At 52.8% G+C, this 21,064-nt stretch overlaps 1 protein-coding gene across 2 annotated transcripts in view; it reads right to left on the bottom strand.

The window, feature by feature from the left end:
- Positions 1 to 21,064, bottom strand: part of MYH11 (myosin heavy chain 11) — a 90,941-nt gene that overhangs the window by 44,751 nt on the left and 25,126 nt on the right. For both annotated transcript variants that reach the window (XM_058680966.1, XM_058680967.1), the window contains exons 4-6: positions 14,847 to 15,003; positions 6,009 to 6,036; positions 1,654 to 1,756 (exon numbers count right to left, since the gene is read on the bottom strand). In XM_058680966.1, coding sequence (XP_058536949.1) covers positions 1,654 to 1,756; positions 6,009 to 6,036; positions 14,847 to 15,003 — 288 coding nt within the window. The remainder of the gene's footprint in view (positions 1 to 1,653; positions 1,757 to 6,008; positions 6,037 to 14,846; positions 15,004 to 21,064) is intronic.

The following is a 21,064-nucleotide window of genomic DNA, read 5'->3' as shown; positions in this document are numbered from 1 at the left end:
ATACAGTACGAAACAAACATCAGTGTCATGGCCATCACACGCGTGCCACAGCAGGAGGACACGCGACGTCAGCCCATCCCCACTCCCAAACAGCCAGGGCTCCTGAATTGACCAGGGCAGCGCCTCCTTTGCCTGCCTCCGAGCTCATGTCTCTGGATTCACTTCTCAAACAGCAGCACCTCCCCGCCCACCCAATTTCTTGAAGATCCAGATATGGCCAAGGGTCTCTGTCACTGCTGGAACACCTGTGTCTGACCAAGCTGGGGATACAGGCGTTTGGGTGAGGCACACAACTGGCCCTTGGTGAGCGGGGACTGTCAGCGTAACAACACATGGAGAATGAAGGCTTGGGAGAGGCTTGGCCCGTTGGATTTGGTTAGGAGCCATGCTTCCCAAGGTGATTCTGGAAGCCTTGGCTTGGGGTCCTGGTGCTTTGGCACAATGTGGGTAAGGACATTGCCTGAGATGCTGGCATCCCAGGCATTTGCCAGTTCGAATCCCAGCTGCTCCATTTCCAATCCAAGAGGAAAACAGCCCGAGTGCCTGGGCTCCTGGCCGCCCACTTGGGAGACCCGGATACAGCTGCAGGTTCCCAGACTTGGCCCATCCAGCCCTAGCAGTTGCAGCCGTCTGGGGACTGAGCCAGGGGATGAAAGATCTCTCTCCTCTCCTCTTCCTCCTCCTCTTGCTGTAACTCTTTCAAATAAATAGAAAAATAAACCAGGAAATGCTAGGCCTGAGGTTTCCCATGCTTCTTTGCCAAAGGGAAGCTCCTTATGGGTGCCCACTCCAACCCTCAAAGGCTTCCTGGGCAGGTGGGCCTTGCTCACTGCTGCAGAGTCCCCTCTGAGGACTGAATCCAGAACTGGAATGGCAGCGAGAGACGTCACCGTCCCAGCCCCTTGCCCCTACCTGCCTGCCCCTGACTCTCCCAGAGAGAGGAACAGGCAAGACTTAACTACTCCTACCCCCAGCTTATCCCCTCAGACAGATGAGGCTCCAACAGAGCCACAGGAGAAGAAAGATTGATCCAGCAAGGGAGGATTCTAGAAGATGGCTCCTCCCTTCCTTCCAAGCCCTGCATCACAGCTTGTGGTCACTTCCTGCTGTATGGGATTACGGGATGACTCCTCCTTTTCCATCTGTCTAGAGTGTCCAGACCCATCACTGGACCGTCTCCCCATTAGGGCTTGGCATTAGGGATTGGATGGCAGGTGTGGGACTGGGAACCACAGGCTGAGCAATGAGACACATGGAGGCAAGGGTGACTCAAGACCCTCCCACCCCTGAGGACACGTGATTATGTCTGGAGACGCTGAGGGTTGTTGCGATGGGGAGGAGGCTTTGCTGCCAGCATCTGGTGGGCAGGAGTCAAGGACATGGCTGAAGATGCCAGACAGCATGGGATAGCGTGGTGGGAGGCCAGATGGCACTGTGGTGGTGACATGGGACCATGGGGATGGAGCACCCCACTGCCACAGGTGATGCTCCCAGCCCAACCAGGGCCCCCCACGACCCCTGAGCCCTCCTGGGAGGTATTGGAGAGCAGACTGCAGGCCTCAGAGGTCGCTGGGCCAGCCTGTGACCTGGACCCCCACCTGCCAAACCACAGCCACAGCCATGGCCAGGCGGCGAGCCTGGCGCTTAGCTCACCGTGATGCTCGTGTCCTTCTTGCCCTTGTGGGAGGAGGCCACCACGGCCAGGTACTGGATGACTTTCTTGGTGTTCTCCGTTTTGCCGGCTCCAGATTCGCCTCTGCAAGACAAAATGAGAGTGAGGTCTGTGGGGTCCAGGTATAGTGGCAGTGGGCGCCAGCCGTGTCTCCTGATGGGGCCAAGCCTCAGCTCTGCCAGCCTAACACCTGCAGACAAGACAGTGGGAAGGGTTCAGGTTCAGATGGAGAGAGAGAGAGAGAGGGTGGGGGGGGATTACCTGGAACTGCTTGTATTCAAGTTTCTCCAGCTTGGTTAGAAATGGAGAGACAGGCAAGAGACAGCCTTCAGGCAGGATCTAAGGGCCCCTCAGAGGCCAGAGGCAAAAGCTTTGGAAGTTTCCTTGCACAAAAAACAAGGACAGTTTCGCCAGCGCCCTCGCCCTCTGCACAGGGCCACCCTAAGGAACTGATAAGTGCTCTCAGGCAGCTGTCAAAGGAAAAGCCTGACAGGAGAAACTCACACTTAAGTGCAAATGATTGCTAGGCCTCCATCCACACCGCAGTGCTAGAGCCCTAGCGCTCAGGAGGGGCCTCTCCTGGCCCCCAGACGCTGCCTCTGGCTTCTTCCACTCCCAGGGAGAGCAGAACGGGGTGGGGCCTCCAGCCATCTCTCCTCCCCTGGCACCTTCTCCTGGGTCCAGTTTTCCCTTTCTTTGCCTGGACTCTCACTTTCAGCTTCTCCTTCATGTTGGAAAAAATGTTTTGTTCTTTTTTTAAACGAGGCAAAGAATTCTTGGGGCCTGGGGTCAGTTCAAGGTTCTCCAAGCTGCCCTTCCTTCAACCCTGCCCGTGCCTTGCCCCCGCCCCCCGGGGCTAGCACAGCCCCCCTCCTTTCTTCCTGATTAGGACACACAGGATCAGTTTTCTCTGCCAAGGGTGGGTGAACAACTTTGCTGCTAACTTAAAGGAGAGAGAAGAGAAGAGAAGAGGACAGAAGAAACATGTGGCCCCCAACCCACAAGTCCCCATGGCCACTGCCCCTCCATCCCCAGGGACCCTTGTCCTCCACAACCACATCAGAGGTGGTTTGGGAGATGAGAGACCAAACAGAACACAAAGCCCTCCACCCAGAACAAGCTGAATCCTAAAGAGGAGAATTGGCCTGTTTTATTTTAATTATTTTTTTTGGTGGGGAGTGTGGCAGGGAGAACCAAGGAGGGAGTGCTTGCAGACTGTCTTACATATGTCCTCCTCTTCCTTCTCCCACACCCATGAACACAGGACTGGTCACCTCCACGGGATGACCAAAGAAGAAAGGCAGCCCAGAGAGGGTCAGTCATGTGTCCCATGTCACACAGCACAGCAGTGGCACAACCAGAGCCAGGAGTCAGGCCTCTATTTCCCTCCTCCTCGCCCCAAGTCGCTCCATGAAACAAGCCCAACTTCCAGGGAACCGGCTGTCTGGGGTCTTAGGAGGGGCAGAGGAAGCGACCCTGGTGGCAGGTTCCCTGTGTGCCGGGCACCGAGTCCATCCGTCCTGCTCTTCCTCCTGGATGAAGTCTCTGCCAGGGACAGGGAGACACATACATTGTAAATCTGTCCTTCCCCTCCCTGCACAGTTTTCAAGTTTCACTGGTAAAAATAGACGGTCCAGAGGCCCTGCCAAAGCAAACACCCCCATTTCCAGGCTCGGTGAGGGCATCTTGCGATGAGACTCCAACTCGAAGGGCTTGAGCAGCCCAACTCCCTCCATCCTGGCTCCAAGGGAGCTTGGGTGCCCAGCTTCCGCTCCTTGGAGGGTGCACTGGACATGATCGGGTATGGCCTTCTGCCTTGCCAGTGACCGCACTGTCACCCCCTTGCCTCACTCAAAACTCCAGTGGCTGGATGTGATCACCCAGCAGCGGCATCATCTCCCTGACCCCAGGCCTCAGGATCATGTTCATGGGTGTACAACGGGCACAGACTTAGAGACCACCCAGAAGTGGGCCCCAAGTTTGGGCTCAAATGTTACCACTTTCCCAGCCATACACAGGGAGCTGGATGGGAAGTGGAGTAGCCAGGACGTGAACCATGATCTTGGCAGGCCCCATAGTCACTTAGCTTGACTGTATCATGGCCACTGTACAACATGCAATAAGAGTTCAGCCACTACATACTGGAAGTGTCCAGAGGGGGACTCCTCTGGGGCGGAGGCTGGGGGATTCCCTTATCACAATGGCCAGTGTTCTCTCCTAGACACTGGCTTTGAGGGGCTCTGCTGACTCTCACTAGAGGGGCCCTGAGGAAACAGACAGGAGGGCAGGTTGTGGCCAGGAGAGGTCCATTGCCTGCAAGGGGCCAGACAGGAAGGACAGGGGACAGGGCAGAATTGCAGCACAGTGTGGCCAGAGGGTGCCATCAGTGCCTCACAGCTCTGTTCAATCTCAATTCAGAGGTCAAGTACATGGCACAAAGTCACAGAGCTCAGGGCAGCTCAAAGGCATCTTAGCAGCTCCTCTCTGATTCACAATGAATTCCTTCACCCCATGTGGGTTTGCTGAGCAACAACAGTTTGGTATTGGGATCAATGACAAGCGGCTCACATGTGGCCTCCAAGGACCCTGTGGTTGGCTGACAACTGCCACCTGCCAAGACCCCTAGGGGCCAGCTCCTGGGAACAGATTCTCATTCAAGGGTTTGCAGACTTGATGAAGTGTGGGGGCTAGAGATGGAAGGGGCCTTCTCAGACCACCCAGTTGGACCCGATAGAATCACCAGGGTCCTTATAGAACGGACGCAGCAGGGACAGAGAAAGAGATTTGAAGGGGCTAAGCTACTGGCTTTGAAAATGGTGCATGGAACATAAGCCAAGGACTACAGAGTCACCCTAGCAGGTTGTTTTGGCTTTTATACTGCATAGCCAGGTAGCTGTCATTACAAATGCATAGTATTAGATGACCAGTTCTCGGTAGCTTACTGTTAAGCATCAGATGTTGATCTTCCACCATGGAAGATAGGGATTCAGCTCTCATGGAGTCCTCACGCCTTTTGCCACAGAGCTAATTTGTTAGTGCACACAGTTGCCCTCAGTATCCACCAAGGACTGGTTCCACTGTTGCCATGGCTGTCAAATCCTTTGGATGCTCAAACACTGCTGAGACAGCAGGTTCAGCTGTTGTCTACAATATCAGCAGCCCATGTTGGTGAGCCGGTTCCAATCCTGGCTGCTCTGCTTTTCATCCAGCTGCCTGCTAATGTGCATGGGAAAGCAGCAGATGTTGGGCCTGAGGCTGGGGTCTCTGCCACCCATTTGGGAGTTTCTGGTTCCTGGTTTCAGCCTGATCCAGCCCCAGTCATTTAGGGAGTGAAAGAGTAGATGAAAGATCTCCCTCTGTCGTTTTGCCTTTCAAATACACAACATAAATCATTTAAAGTTAAAAAAAATACTTGGGGCTGGCCCCATAGTATAGTAGGCTAAATCTCCACCTGCAGCACTGGTTCTAGTCTAGCTGCTCCACTTCCCATCTAGCTGCCTGCTGAAAGCTGGCCTGGGAAAGCAGCAGAGGATAGCCCAAGTCTTTGGGTCCCTGCACCCATGTGGGAGATCTGGAAGAAGCTCCTGGCTCCCAGCTTTGATAGCTCAGCTCCAGCCATTGTAGACATCTGGGGAGTGAGCCAGCAGATGGAAGATCTGTGTCTGTCTTTCTCTTTGTAACTCTTTCAAATAATCTTTACAATAAATAACCCTTATATGAAATGACATAATATTTGCATAGAACATACCTGCATCCTCCCAGATATAATTTCTTTAGATTATTAATACCAATGCAAATGTAATGTAAATAGTTATCATCCCCTATGGCTTAAGGAAGAGTGATACCAAATAAGAAGGCCATATATGGTCAACACAGATATAATTCCTCCCTACCCCCACAATGTTTTCAAAATGTGACCAGCTGGATTCACAGATTTGGACCTGGAGGACACGGACAGTCCGCTATAGTGGCCTTGCCCCTGGGAAACACAAGTGACTGCAAGGTCACAGGGGTGAGAAGTCAGTGTGGCAGTTGAGATGTGGCTAGGGAAGCCATATCCCACAGCAGAGAGCCATGGCTCTGACCCTGACTCCAGCTTCTTGCTTAGGCACACTGGGTGGCAGTAGGTGAGGGTTCCAGTGGCTGGGTCCCTGCCACCCATGTGGGAGTCTGGGATTGAGTTTCCAGCTCCTGGTTTTGGTCCCTTTCTGGACTTTTGGGACATTTGGACCCTTGGAACAATGAGCAAATGAAAAAATGAAAAGAAAAATTGGCTCTTTCCCTTCTATTGCTGAGATTGCAACTACAGAAAGAGACGAACAGCAGGTCCACTTACGTGCACAGAATGGACTGGTCCTCCCGATCTGCAGATGGAAACAAAACAGAACCCAGAGTTAGATTTGGCATATAGCTGACAGCATGTACTTGGCTCCTCCCCCAAGGCCCTCCCATTCTAAGGCTCTTGCACACCAGTTCCATTGGGGGTGGCCTGGATTTGTTGTCCATGGGACAGGGTCCAAGACCACAGTTAAGAGGGCACACTAGTAGTGGAGGCTCCCAGGAGACCCATCCTGTTCGGAGGTATGAAAGACAGAGCACAGGGCTATTCCACAGCTCCACAGCCTTGGACAAATGTTCTTAGACTTTTCCATGCCTCTGTTCCTTCTGTTATAGTGTATTGTGGACACATCTGGCTTTGGGAAATCTGGGATCCAGTCCCTCTCCTCCTGAGAGAAGTATGCCGAGTTCTTCCAGGCAACTTCGCCCTGTGTCAACCCTGCCACCATGCAGACTCAGTAGGGCTGCTCCACAGGCTCTCCTTATTTCCCATGGAGAGGAAGAATGTGCCTTGGGGAACAACAATCAGATTCCCTGGCTCAAACCCAGAGCTCAACCAAAGACAGGGAACACAGCAGGTGGACAGAGTCCAAGGAGAGTTTACTTCCTGTCCCCAGGACATGAGCAGTCGCAGATTCTATATGGATGGATGGATGGATGGATGGGAAGACGATGGAGGAAAGATTGGATATAAAGACGGATAGTTGGGTGGGGAGGGGTAGATGGATGTGTGGGTGACTGTGCAAATAGTCAAATGGGTGGACAGACAAATAGAACCAAGGAAGGCCATGACTAGATCTCTCTGGGAGACATGAGAGACCAGTAGTGATCCTATGTAGAGGTAAGAGAGTTTATATCACAACAAGGAAGTCTGGCTTAGCACAGAGCAAGAGGAAAGAGGTCACTAGTCAAGGCCTATGGATCCTATGCCACTCCAAGCAATTCTGTCTTCCTTTAGATTTTAGACAGATGTTCTGGGTCCTTGGCCCAGAGGCAGATTCTTGGGACACAAGGTAAAAGAGCCAGTAAGATATGTAATTCCTTCTTCTCTCTCTGCACACTGAGGTGGAGGTCCGGGCTAGGACTTGCAGGGCCATAGGCAGGGGCTACTGCCCAGGCTGGCCTGACCTCCAAGCTAAGAACAAGCAGGCCCCATGGAAAGATGGGATCCAGGATGGTACACGGAAGTAAGAAAGACTCCCCCTCAATCCCCTCACGGTCCTGTCCTTCTGTCTGGCAGCATGCTTCTCCATCAAACCTACAGCTGGCAGCTTCCTGGGCTGGGACCCCATAAGAATGCCCCCAAAACACCAGTCATGTGCACACAATACTTTTCTCCACAACAGTGTCAACAAGAGCAAAAGACTAGCAGCACCAATCCCACAGCCCAGCAACAGGAGGCTGGTCCAGTCGGTTCCATGGTTTAGATACTGCAGTGGCCCCACTGTGTTACATTGGGCAGCCACTGAAAAGGCCCAGGTCCTCGACAGACTGACACAGAGTCATCTCCAAGCTAGATGAAGCTGAGGTAGATGCTGTGAAGCAATGACTTAGACCTCTACCTGTGATGCCAGGATCCCATATGAGGACTGATTTGAGTCCCAATTGCTCTACTTCTGATCCAGAACTTGCTGGTGCACTTGGGAAAGCAGTGAAAGACGGCCCACATGCTTGGGCACCTGCACCCACGTGCAAGACCTGGGTGGAGGTCTGGGGTCCTGACTTTGCCCTGACCAGACCCAGCTGATGCAACCATCTTGGGAGCAAACCAGCAGATACCAAAAATCTCTGTATATAATTCTGCCTTTCAAATAAATACCCTTAAAGGTAGATCAAGCTAAGAAACAGAAGGCTAGGTGACATAACATACGCCTTTTGTGTTTTAAAAAGAGGGAAACACATGTGTACACATATGTGGAAGTATATGTGCAATTAGCCACGGCAGCAAATTCAACCACCCCTAGACTGAAAACTTCAGGAGAGAATTAAATGTGTACTGAACACACAGAGGTCCATCCTTGTCACTGCTCCCTCAGCCATCAGCAGATATTAGAGGTCAGCTGCAAATGACTTCAGTCTGCAGGAGGACTACCTGGGCCACAGGCAAACACTGCACTATTTTATACAAGAGACTGGCATTAAAATACCCGGGTGCCTGCAGGGGGTCTTGGAATGGCTTCCCGTCATCAACTAAAGGTCAATGGTCTAAGTGCCCAGCATACACACACACACACACACACACACACACACACACACACTTCCATACTCGTGCATGCAGTGAGAATACTGTGCAGCCACTCAGCACACTGCCAACAAAGGTTGTGTCCAGGGATCAGGCCTGAGGCACCTCAAACAAGGCCAGAGGGTGAAGTCCTTTCACCCCATTTCATACACCCGCAGTTCCTGTGCAGGGCCGTGCGGGATAAGGGCCATGGAGAAAAGTCAAGGGAAAGAGCCGGCAGAGCCAGGAGGACTTGCCCACAAGGTACGATGCTGAGCGCGGCTTGTGGCCACCAGCATCTCAGAGCAGGCATGGGACAGGGCCTCCCTCAGAACTCCAAGGACCCATGTCACCTTGATGACACTTCGACGTCACCTGATCTCAGCCACAAGGCTGAGAGACAATCCCTCCAAAGCCCAGATCCCTGGTCTCCTGAACTGCCCACGAACAAATCCCTGTGCCCTTCAGCCACCAAGGTCAGGGTCATTTCCAGCTGCTACAGGAAACAAATACAGTCACAGAGCTGGTATGTGGCAGGTTGGGGCTCCAAGGCAGGATCGTTCTGCCTGCCTTCTTACAGCTGGCTGCTCACCACTGCCCTGCTTCACCTCCACACACACCTGCCCCATCCCGGGTCATCCTCTCACAGTGAAGCAGACAGCAGAACCTGCATCCCAAGCATGTTCTGGAGACACAAGTCAGCCAGTGGCCCCACAGACAGAGTGGCCTGGGTGCAAGCAGCATCAACGCCCAAGGAAAAGCATCCCCCACCCCCAAGAAGACCACACCAAACAGCCTCTGCTGGGGGAGAAAGCAGGGAGCCAGTCAGCCAGAGAAGGCCCTAGGGCTAGCTTCATGGTTTCTGCTATTTTAAGCAACAACTTGGATGCTGGTGGATGTATCAGCTGGGAGTGAGGCAGGCTTTCCCAGCACAGGAGAGGTTGATGGGGTCAGATGCACAACCACGGGACCCCCAGGAGAGGCAGCGGGCTCCAGGGAGGGCTTGGGAGCTGCCCGGGGGCAGGGCTCTGTGCTGGCGGCCTCTGGGAGACCTCTGGTCTGGGACAGTCCCAGTGGGAGGGCAGGCGTGGGAATCTGGGCTGAAGGCGGGCTCAGGAAATGCTGCCACCCGCCCAGCCAGGGCTCTTTTGGAAGCAGCTCTTCCCTCCGAGATGGGCAGGGCTCTCTTTTCTGCCCTGAACCTGCCACCTCACCTCCTCCTGCCTCAGCTATGAGTTTGTTCTCTCTTGTTAATGCAAACCAACTTCACGATACAAAAAATCAACCACACTGAAGTCAATGACCCAGCAGCCCTTGGCTCACTGTACCGGGTAGCTCCAGTGCATCTCTTGTGTTCCATTTGGTCACCTACACCTGCTATGTTGTTGGATTGCTCCTCCCTCCCCAGAGTCCATGCTCCCGCCCCTGGAGCTCCCCCTTGTAGCTGACTCACAGAAATGGAATCAGACACATGCATGGCTTACTAGGCTTGGCTTCCTTCACCTAGCAGAACGGTGTATTTTTAAGACAAATTCTGAAATTTATCTTTGGAGGGCAGAGAGATAGGGGAGAGGAGAGTGAGGAGGGAAGGGAGTGAGGTGGAGAGGAGAGGAGAGAGGGAGTAGGAGAGAGGGAGTAGGAGAGAGGGCGGGAGAGGGAGGATGGAGGAAGAGGAGTGTGTAGTGCGAAGAGGAGAGGGGAGGGAGAGGCGAGGGAGAGATGAAGAAAGGAGGGAAAAAGGAGAAGAGGGAGAGAGGAAGAAGGAAAGAGAACGAGAGAGACAGCATGCCCAGCTGCTGGTTTGTTTCCCAAATGGCCCCCATGGCCAGGTTCAGCCTAGGCTAAAACTAGCAGCCAAGAACCTAGTCGGGATCTCCCTCTCGTACGGTGCTATAAAGCCAGCCATTTGAGCCACCATCTTGTGCTTCCCAGGATCGGGGTTAGTAGGAAGCCGTCACTGGGAGCAGATCTGGGACCTGAACCCAAGCACTCTGACATGGGATTCAGGCATCCCAACCAGAATCTTAAGCCCTGCACCAAACACTCACAGCTGACTGAAGGTTTCCACAAGTCACCTACTTTAAAGCAGGCTTCAGTTCTCCATCCCTTTTCATGACTGAGTAATATTCTATAAAAGAACCACATTTTATGGATACATTCACCCACTGAAGGACATTAGGTTGGCTATTGCAAATCGTGCTGTGACAAAACTTCATGTGCAATTTTTTTTTGTTTAAGTTCCATGTTCAATTCCTCGGGTTTGTATGTTCATCCACCGTTGAAAGATCTCCGTGAAACCTGGTCTGACTCCACAGCACCCCAGAAAGCAGAACCAGGGTCTTTTGCACCCCATCTTCTACCAATAGGGCCTTTAGGGCCAGCGGTACATAAATCTAGAAAGAATCACTCCCTTGCGTTGACTGTTGTAGGTTTTGTAACGTTCTTCCAGCAGCTGGAGGGAAAAGTGGCTCATTCTACAAAGATACCACAAGGCCTAGTGGGGGCCCCAACTGCTGGAGTCCCAGGCTTCTCTCTACTGGAATCATTAACTTTACTGTGATCATAATTGAACCTGCCTTCATCTCAGTACCCCTGGGGAGAAAGATGCAAAGTGATGATAGGACCTCTAGTCACAATGTGGCTGGTAGTTTGTCATTCTTTACCAGGTAGGCACAACCTATGGAACTTCCTATTATGAACAGTCAAAAGGCAGAAACAACCAAAGTGTCCATCGTCGAGGAGCAAATGAGCGAGGCAGGAGTTGTAAAGAAGAATGCAGTAGTGCTACTCCGCCATGGAAGACCGCGAAACCACCATGCGAAGACAGAGACGCCACTTGTCCACGGTCACCTACCCAGGACTCATGTACAAGCAGAGCTGAGACAAAGCAGATGAGAGGGGACTGGGCTGGGGGACCCGAGATCAGGTGGTGGTGATGGTTGCATACCCATGCAAAAGTGCTTATCACCCCTCACAACAGGATCATCTATGACACCAAGGTCACAGCACCCCAAGGTGCTTTTTCAATGTCATTAACTTAATCCTGCCTCTAGATGAAGCCACCTGACTTGTCTAACTTCACACAGGTCTGTAGGATACCAACAGCTTCCAGCGCTGTTCCCAGCAGCTCATGAACTCCTGAAGGTCAAGGCCTGTGGTATCGGATCCACGGCAAGCTTGGGCACAAAGCAGGTGCTGAGCAAACACTTCCTGGTCTCACCTGCTCCCCTCACCCATTTCTCTCTCCCCCCTCTTTCTCTCTGAAGCAGAAGCAATGGCAAACACAGGTTCACACATTCAGCACATGAGTCTTGGACTCCTACCAGCCTGGATGCACCCACATCACCCACTTAGATCAGATCCACCGAGACTTGTTTCTGGGAAGTCACGGCCCAGGGTGGGAATCAGACAGGCCAGGAAAGGACCTGTGGCCGGGAGCAGGGATATGATGGCTCTTGCCCAGAGAGACCAGGACACCATCCTGCTGCCTCAAGGAAGTCCATGGGGCATCAAGACAGGGTATCCCCAACAAGAAGCAGAGCTGGAACTGGGCAGCCCCCAGCAAAGTGTCCCTCGGCTCAGTTGCCCTCTGGTGTGTGCTGTGGGCTCAGGGTCCAGCCTTGCATGCTGAGTCGAGTCTCTGGGGTATACTTTTGAGGACAAAACTGGTTTCTGTGATGCCTCCCCCACAGCACAGCCAGCCTGGGGCCCTCCAAATGTACCCGGCTCTCCACAGACCAGCTATTTCGGCCCTGATCCCAAGCACAAGCTCCTGGTTCTGGCTGGGGAAGCCGGAGGCCTGTGGGCTGACCATAAAAGGAGAAAAACGAGCTGGGGCAGAGAACAGACTGGGCTCACGGCTTTTCTCTCCCTACTTTCTGGTGCCAGGCTGCAGTGGGACCTGGGACAGGGTAATGGCTTTGTCCCTGCAGGGTCACCAACACCTCCAGGCCACAGAAGAGGAGGGACACAGCCTCCTGTGTGTGCAGAACAGGGAGACCGTGAGGAGGCTCTTGGCTCTTAGCTTTGGTTTGGCTCAGCTCCAGCTGCTGTGGCCACCTGGGGAATGAGCCAGCTGATGGAAGATATTTCTGTCTCTCCTTTTCTCTGTAAATCTGTCTTTCCAATTTAAAAAAAAAAATCTTAAAGCGTGTAAAAATGTTTTCATAATACATCTGCTGAAAAAAAAACTAGAATTAAAAAAAATGTTTCACACCAAAATAAACCCCCTATTTTACTTCCACTTTTCCATAAACTTTTTGATGTTTGTCATGTGTCTGTGTGCTTTAACATGGTTCCCAGATTCTTCTGTTCACTTGCAGGGCAGAACAACGGAGACAGACAAGGACCTCCCATCCTCTGCTCTCCAACTCCACTTCTGCCTCCAGCTTCCTGCTCACACACACCCTGGGAGGCAGCAGCTGTGGGTGGCTGGGTGGCTGCTCCCCCTGTGGGAGTCCTGGATGGAGTACCTGATCATGGCTCAGCTCTAGCCCAGCCCTGGCTAATGAAGATCTTTGGGAAGTGACACAGCAGATGGAGTCTCTCTCCCTGTGGGATATTTTTTAAAACGTAAAAAGTTTAGTATGAAGACAAAGCTTCATGATACGGAGTTTCCTGTTTGTTGCCATCATCTCGGCACTCAGGAGGCTTTGGATTTCAGAGCATTTTAGAGTTTTTGGATCTGGGCTGCTCCACCCAGATCAAAGGCCAGGGGTTGCTCCGTGCACTTTTGAAGCAATAGTTCACTGAATCCTCATATCAGCCCCCTGAGGCAGGTGGCAGAGCAGGGCGCAGGTACAGAGAGGTAAGCAGATTGCCCAGGGTCACACTGCTTGTGAGCAACAGAGCTGGGCCTTAGACACATGCAACCCTACTCTGGAATTCATGCCTTTTTTAAAATACATATTTATTTTTATTGGGAAGGCAAAGTTACAGAAAGAGAGAGAAAGACAGGGGAAAAGATCCTCCATCTGCTGGTTCACTCCCCAAATGACCATAACAGCTGGAGCTGAGTTGATTCAAAGTCAGGAGCTTCTTCGGGGTCTCCTGCATGTGTGCAGGACCCCAAGGACTTGAGCCATCCTCCTCTACTCTTTCAAGCCATAAGCAGGGAGCTGGATCAGAAGTAGAACAGCTAGGACTTAAACTGGTGCCTATTTGGGATGCCGACACTGCAAGTGGAAGATGAGTGAGCTATGCCACTGTGTCAGCCCCTGGAATCCAAGCTCTTAACTGAAAGGGGACAAAGCTGGGTTCTGCTCAGTCTGGAGTAGCTTGGGGTAGAATATTAAGTAGAAAATATAAGGCTGTCACTTCTGTTCAGGAACAGGCAGACAAACTACCTCAGCCAGAAGAGCAATCACTTTCTAGGGAATCAGGTAGGGAAAGACATACGGGAGACCTTTCTAGAACATTTCACATTTTGGTCTGGGCTGGGAGTACACCCACTGTAGAACTATGGAAAAGTTAATTTACAAGGGGCAGGTGTTTAGACTCGTGGTTCGTACGCAGCTTGTAGGAGAGGGCCTGGGTTCAAGTCACAACTCTACTCTCCAAGCTAGCTTCTGCTAATGTGAACCCAGGAGAAGCAGCAGGTGGTGGGATGATGCCACTGTGTCGGGGAGCAGGAAGCAGCTCCTGGTCCCTAGCCTGGGCCTGGGCCAGCCCCTGCTGTCACACACTTTGGGGGAGTGAGCCAGCGGATGGATGATCCCTCCTTCTTTCTGTAACTCTCAACTCCCCAAAAATAGATTTTAAAAAAGTACTAATAATGGGAGTACTAATAATGGCTTCTCTTATCTGAAAACCGAAATCAGAAACTTTCTGAAGATGGACAGGACATCACAAGCAGAATTTCCACACGACAAAACTTGATTTTGGGCACAGAACCACTAAGATGGCTGGAGAAAACTCCCTGCTGTGCATAAACGTAAATGAATTTTGTATTCAGATGTGGGTCTCCCCACTCCCTTCCCTCCCCGCATAGCTCATTATGCATAGGCAAATATTCCCAAATCCCAAATGTCAAGTACTTCCGGTTGCAAGCATTTCAGATAAGGACACTCTGCCTGCAGAACACCTGAGTGTGGGTGACACACAGGACCTTCAAGTGGGGACAACAGGCATTGATACCCTAGACAATGATCTGCGAGAAGCAAGCCATTGTCCCCTTTTACAGATGAATGAACTGAGACTGGAGAAGAAGAGACATTTGTCTAAGGGCCTGCTGGGAGTGGGAGACATGAGGGTGCCAACTCAGGGCCTGCTGGGTGGGACCCGACACTATGACTTCCTTTTCCTATGGGGGGCCTGGGTGGGCCCTGGGGCAGCCATAGGGCTGACAGCCCCAGAGTAGGAACAGGCCCATGCCCATATTTGCCCAAGCCATCCGCTCCTTCTGCCTCGGCCAGCTCTGGCTGCTTTCTGCCTTTTTCAGTCACAGCACTCCTGTCCCCCGCTCAGTGCCTGCCAAACTTTGCATTCCTGGCAATAAGCACTGGCAGGCAGGAGCGCAGGAGGGCCCAGGGGCAGAGCAGGCCTAGCTCCCAGGAGGTGGCTCCCCAGTACAAGGGCCCTGGTAATCCCACCCAACAGCCATAGGTGCCCACTCACCCTGCAGCATGCTCCTGTAGGCCGTGTCGGCGATGGCATAGATGTGGGGTGGCATCTCGTGCCTCTTTTTGCCCTTGTACATGTCCACGATCTTCTCCGAGTAGATGGGCAGCTGCTTGTAGGGGTTGATCACCACACAGAAGAGGCCGGAGTATGTCTGCGCAAGAGAAGAACATGTTTACATCCAGACCCACTCAGTTAGGAGAGCTGGCCCACCGCAGCCTTGCAGGGACTGTGAGAGCCTGTTTTGCTTTGGCTCATCTCACTGGGCAACACGCTCAGTATGGGGAAACTGAGGTACAGTCACACTGGGAACCCCTCGGCATCCCAGGGAACCCCAGGTACAGGGGATAAAGAATGGGAGGCAGGACTGTATTTCTAGGCCAGTCTCATGTTGGCTGTGCAGGTTGGAAATAGCCCTGGGTTCAAATCTCGGCTCCAGACCTACAGCTGAGCCTTTGGGGACAATGGCACGGCGAGTGCAGACCACACACCAGGCAGTCCTGTGGAGCTGAAGCAGCCGGCACCAAGGCCACGGATCATCAGAACCCATTTGCAGGGGAACATCTAGGACGGAAAAAACCACGGAGACAGAAAATAGATTCATGGTGTCCAAGGACTGGAGAGTGGGACTGGAGTGGGGGAGAGGACTGTTCCCTGCTTTCCTCGGGAACTGGAGAGCAGGGATACTGGCACTGCAGCCTTAAAATGCTTAACACAACGACCTGCATGGTTCTGCCCTAGCATCTGAGCAGGTGCATCTGACGGTAGCAGGGCTGGGAGGGCAGCCCGCTTCGCTGGGCGCTGGGTGCAGGGGCATGCCATCACTCTCACCCCCAGCCCTTCCCGTACAGGCATATTTTCCCAGCGGCTGAGGTCATTGCTCTGACCTGGTCCGCTGGGACTGTTCATTCTCCCAGTGATAAGCATCAGCCCTGCCAGGGCGTCTCCTCCCACCCCTCCCCCCGAGACGTGACAGACCGAGGGAAGAGGAGCACAGAGTCCGCTTCTGAGCTATCTGGGGTGACGTGGCTGGCCAGAGTCACCAAGCCAGACCCCAGCCGCACTGAGCCTGGCTTGGTCCACTCTTGGGTGTGAGCACCACCACCCTTGAGGCCATGCAACCACTGTCAGTGGGTCGCCCACCTGCCCACTCTACCCATCTGTGTTGAACACTGTGCCAGGTGCTGGCATGACAGTGTAATACTCCAAACATGAGGTCCCTGCCCTCAGGAGGCTTCTAGTCAAGAGTTGGGGCAGATTAGAGAGAGGACAGGTCCTTCCAGGACAACACATGTGATAATGGCCAGCGCACGGGCACAGGCGGTGTTCTGAACAGATGTAGGGTTGGTGGAAGGGAAAACAATCACTTTCCAGTTTCTCACCACTCCTCCAATAGAAGTATGACTGGAGCCAACAGTAGGACTACAGAAACATCCACTGACCACGTACTCAGTACCTACTGTTAGAGGTCAGCGACAAGTCCATTGGCAATCGCTGCTGCCCTCACAGAGCTTGTCCTTCACAAGAGGTCACAGGTCCATTGAAGACCTTGTTTTGAAGGCAAGGAGGAGAAGGACCTGGCCCATGCTGGGAGAGGTTCAGGGAAGCCTCAAGAGAAAGTTGCTGCCACACCAAACACCAAAGGGCAGGAAGGTGTGCACTGGCTACAGGGAGTCTAGTCGGGGGAGTGGCTGCGAGGGTCTGTCGGGGTGAACTTCACACCTCGCTGGGGCTCTGATGGGGGAGAGCAGCAGCGGCACAAGACATGACTGTGCATGAGCAAGCAGGGTCCAACTGAAGGCACCTGGCCTCTGCCGTGATGCCCCTGCCCCCACCACTCAGGTGCCACCCAAGCACCCTGTGAGTGTCCTGAGAGCTGGGTGTCCCCCTTCGTCTTCCTTCAGCATACAGTGGGCAATACCCCATTGCTTGCCCCAATGCCTGGGACTGGGACAGCCTGTCTTCACTTGAGTGGGGGCCCTGCTTTCCACATAACGGTGCTGTCTCTCTGTGCCCTGCCCCCAAGACAAGGCTGCTCAGAGAGTAAATGTCCAATCAGCAGTGATCACTGCAGCGAAGGCCGACCCAGCCCCGCCCCTCCTTCAGGTCCCAGGGGCCACACCTACCCCTTGTGGGCTGTGGGTGTTACTTTAGCCCACCTACTCCACATCCAAGCCCATAACCTGGATGCAGCAAAGGCAAGCGTTGAAGGGTACAGCACTTGGTCCAAGCCTTCACGCGGCTGCCACCTGGCTGTGTGGCCCTGGGCAAGTCCCTCAACTTCTCAGAGTCATTCATACGTGTAACACAGTGGGGCCGACTAACAACCCCTTCACAGACTTGCCTTAAAGTCACGCTCCCAGTGCCATTACACACAGCAAGCACATAATCCCTGCTTCTAGACAGATCTAAAAATGCTCCTTCCAGAGCAAGCCAGGGTGCAATGACCAAGGCCAAGGCCCTGGCAGGCAGCGGCTCCTCTCCCACAAGGCCAATGCTGCAGGGCTCTGGGATCTGCCTGTTTCATCTCCACCGCTCAACTTTGGTTCATTCTGCCCCTGGCGCAGCCCAGCCGCAGCTGGCTGTGCTTCTGGCCTCTCCATCCCCAAGAACGCCTCTCCAGCTGGTCAAGTTCAGAGGTTTCCACGTCCCCACCTCCCGTGTCCCAGCCAGCATCTTATGGGCCCAGTGCCACCAGCAGGTCCAGCCACAGGCCCAGGATTTCCCTCCCGTGACCGTATTAGGAAACAACTCAGCTTGTTCTCCAATGCTTTATATGGTCAGCTGCAGAGCCCCAAGCTGTGCAGAGAGGTAGGGAACAGTAAGGGTAGACGAAGAACATGAGGCTTAAGACATGCAAGCCTGGGAGGAATCCCAGCTCTGGCCCTTATCACCTGCCTGGCTGGTGCACCTGACCCGAGCCAAGCCTCTTCCACAAATGGATGCACAATCATACCTTCATGACTAGGCTGTACAACCATGCTGGAGCCTCCTGAATAACAACCTTAGAGACAGACACAGCCCACAAACAACATTCTATGTCTCAAGCTTGATTTTAACACAGACCAGAAACAACCAAAATATCCATCAGCAGACAGGGGTGGGCTTAATCGCTGTAGCTCATTCTGATAGCTCAAGACTGTACCTCCATCCTACAGAGCACAGGGGTCCCAACGTGGGTTCAAGTCCACGGGGGCAAACAGCAAGATGCATGGCAGTGCGTGGCGGACACTGCCATGGTGGGGGCACAGGGTGGCGGTGGGGGGCCTGCATGTCTATGAGACCTCGTCAGAGGGTTACAGGATGCTGGGGGCCACATGCTCTAAGGATGAGCAGGGGATCTGAAGAGAAGACCAGGTTCTCTCCACTCTCTCTATGCTAAAGTATCTGCACATATCAGCTCTTTGAAAAGACGACTAGAGAGTTAGGGACGGACATGGACAAAGTCAAAGACAGGGTGAAATGAAAAAAGCAGAAGTGAAATCCACAGGGAATTTTTTGACTGTGCCTTTTGGCAGAGATGGGCATTCACACCCATGACCTGTTTGTCTCTAGGACAAAGAGCTGGGGTCTAGGTATAGGGATGGGGGACTCATTTATACTTATTTCTTTTTTTAAAAAAAAGATTTTATTATTATTAGAAAGCCGGATATGCAGAGAGGAGGAGAGACAGAGAGAAAGATCTTCTGTCCGATGTTTCACTCCCCAAGTGAGCCGCAACGGGCTGGTACGCGCCAATCCGATGCCAGGACCAGGAACCTCTTCCGGGTCTCCCACGTGGGTGCAGTGTCCCAAAGCTTTGGGCCGACCTCCACTGCTTTCCCAGGCCACAAGCAGGGAGCTGGATGGGAAGTGGAGCTGCTGGGATTAGAACCGGCGCCCATATGGGATCCTGGGGCTTTCAAGGCGAGGACTTTAGCCGCTAGGCCATGCCGCCAGGCCCTATACTTATTTTTAAATGTCCTCTTAGGGTCCTTGGGTGGAGATCCTTGGGCAAAGATACTTCAAAGTGAGAACAAAATGGAATGAAAATATAAATTCGAATGCAAATTTAAAATCCATGCATAGTTTTTCCATAAGACATGGTTTCCACATGAACTTTTGGAAGACCCACTGTCTGCATGGATTTCAAATTTTTTGCATCAGAAAAAATTTATTCTCCAATTCCACTTTCCAGGAACGTTCTGGCAATCTTTGAGGGTGTAATAACTTGAATGATCTTTGGGGCTAATTCTTGGGGCTCCACATGGGGTCACCTCCAGCCCTATTTCCTTTCCACCCTCCAGGGCTTGGTGTGGTGACCGGCCCCTGGGGTACCTGGGACTCCTCTGCCTCCAGGGAAGATGCCTGGCCAGGCCTCTTAACAAGAAAGGAACTGTCACTTGCTGAAGCATGGCAGGAAGCTTGCTCCTGACCCCTGTTCTTGTAAGAATTGGAATGGGCCACTGATCAATGCTCCTTGAGGGGTCAGTGGGTTGATTTGGGGGAGGAGGGCTTGACGGACAGGAGGGACTGTGTCCCTCAGGACAATGCTGTTTCTAGCCCCAGGTGATGGCACAGTCGTGGAAGTACCCATCAACTTCAGGACCAAGCAGGTGAGGCGTGAGTGAAGTCATTCAGCAGAGAGAGAAAAATAGGTGCAGTCAACAGTGATGCCTGTACTCAGGCCCTGGGAGCGACAGGGAGGGCTGGGCTTGTGACAAACAGACCACAGTCCCTCTAACAGGGACTGTCTCCCAGTGCTGGCTCCTGAAGTGGCCACTCCTTGGCTTTTCTGAGCAATGCCAGAAATGGAGTTTCTCTTCTCACTCGCTCTCCTTGTTATTCCCCAACTATTTCATATATATAGCAAATTAGCTCAATTCAGAAAAATCACTCCCTCTGCGCCAGCAGCTGGCATCCTCCAGCCTAGCACCTAGCAGAGGCTCAAGAAATCTTCATAAAAGGTTAGAGTCCTGCCCGCTGTGCACTGAAAGCTGGCCTAGGCTAACAAGAGCTTCCCCAGCATCATCCCCACCTGTCCAGGGTCCTACCCCTCATGGCCCATGGGGACCCATGCCCATGGTGAGCAGTCACCCTGACCCTGGACTTGGTCTTGTCTGGATTCACAGTCCACCCACTTCTCCACGACAGACAGGAAATCTAAGCACATCCAAGTTTCCAGGTCCTCATCTTTAAATGAAGTAGTAATGTCTATCTCGTAGCATCAGGGAAACCATGACACAAGGTAACAGTTAAAAGTGTTGGCCCTAGGGCTGGCCTTAGCAGGCTTGGAACGCACCTGTTTCTGATCAAGTAACCCAACTTCTCTAAGCAGCAGGTATTTTTTATCTGCAAACATGGGCATACACAATAGCACATCTCTTCCATAAAGAACGTTACCAATAGCAACCATCAGCCAAAACTTTCAGCCAAGTTAATTCTGAATCAATTGTAGTAGGAGCTGTCACTGTGGGGCCTCCCAGAAAGAACTGTCACCTCCTGCACAGACATCAACTGTGGCTAAATTCTCCTAAGGCTCACGGGCCCTTCAGTGCCCATTGGCAGGTGCCCAATGCAATTGCTGGACCCCAAGTCACGGACTCACATCAGGTGACGTGTGTCGTTGCTTCTATTTTTTCATAAAGCAAGTGCAGGTCAGGGCTGTGCAGTGCGCACATGGGCAATGGGCAGGAGAGGGAATGCGTACTTTCACAGGCAGACAAGACCAGAGTCTGACGCCAGGCCTCTTTCTCTACCAGGCATGCCCTCTCCACCTTGGTCCCCTGCTCTGCAGGGTGGGACAGCAGCCTCCCTATTGCTGGGGGGCACAAAGAACCCAATAGGCTGAGGAGGCCTCGAGAGAAGACCCGGCAAAAGTCAGCCTCACGCTTTTCATCTCCCAGCAAAAAAGAAAAAAATCCAGGGACACAGCCAACAACTGGAGAGTTCCCTGAAAAACTCCAGGCAGAGAACACCCAATCGATGACAGCATCGATTGAGGCCAGGAGCCTTGAACCTGGAGACCTACAGCCCTGGCTCCGCACCGTCCACAGCAACCTGCAGCACCCAGGTTAGTTCTGGATGCTCCAAGTCTGTGTCTATCAGATAGGGCAACAGGTTCTTTTCGCTTCCATTGACTCTTCCAGAACCCAGAGGCCAAAAGCTCTGTCAGGGCCTTCGCAAAGGCTCCAGGTGGGCAGGAGGCATGCTGACCACACAGGTCAAAGTCAGGC

Source organism: Ochotona princeps, chromosome 24 (genome assembly GCF_030435755.1).
Source record: "Ochotona princeps isolate mOchPri1 chromosome 24, mOchPri1.hap1, whole genome shotgun sequence".
Lineage (NCBI taxonomy): Eukaryota > Metazoa > Chordata > Mammalia > Lagomorpha > Ochotonidae > Ochotona > Ochotona princeps.
The sequence above is the reverse complement of the archived record's forward strand: the minus strand, read 5'-3'. Positions and strand labels throughout refer to the sequence as shown.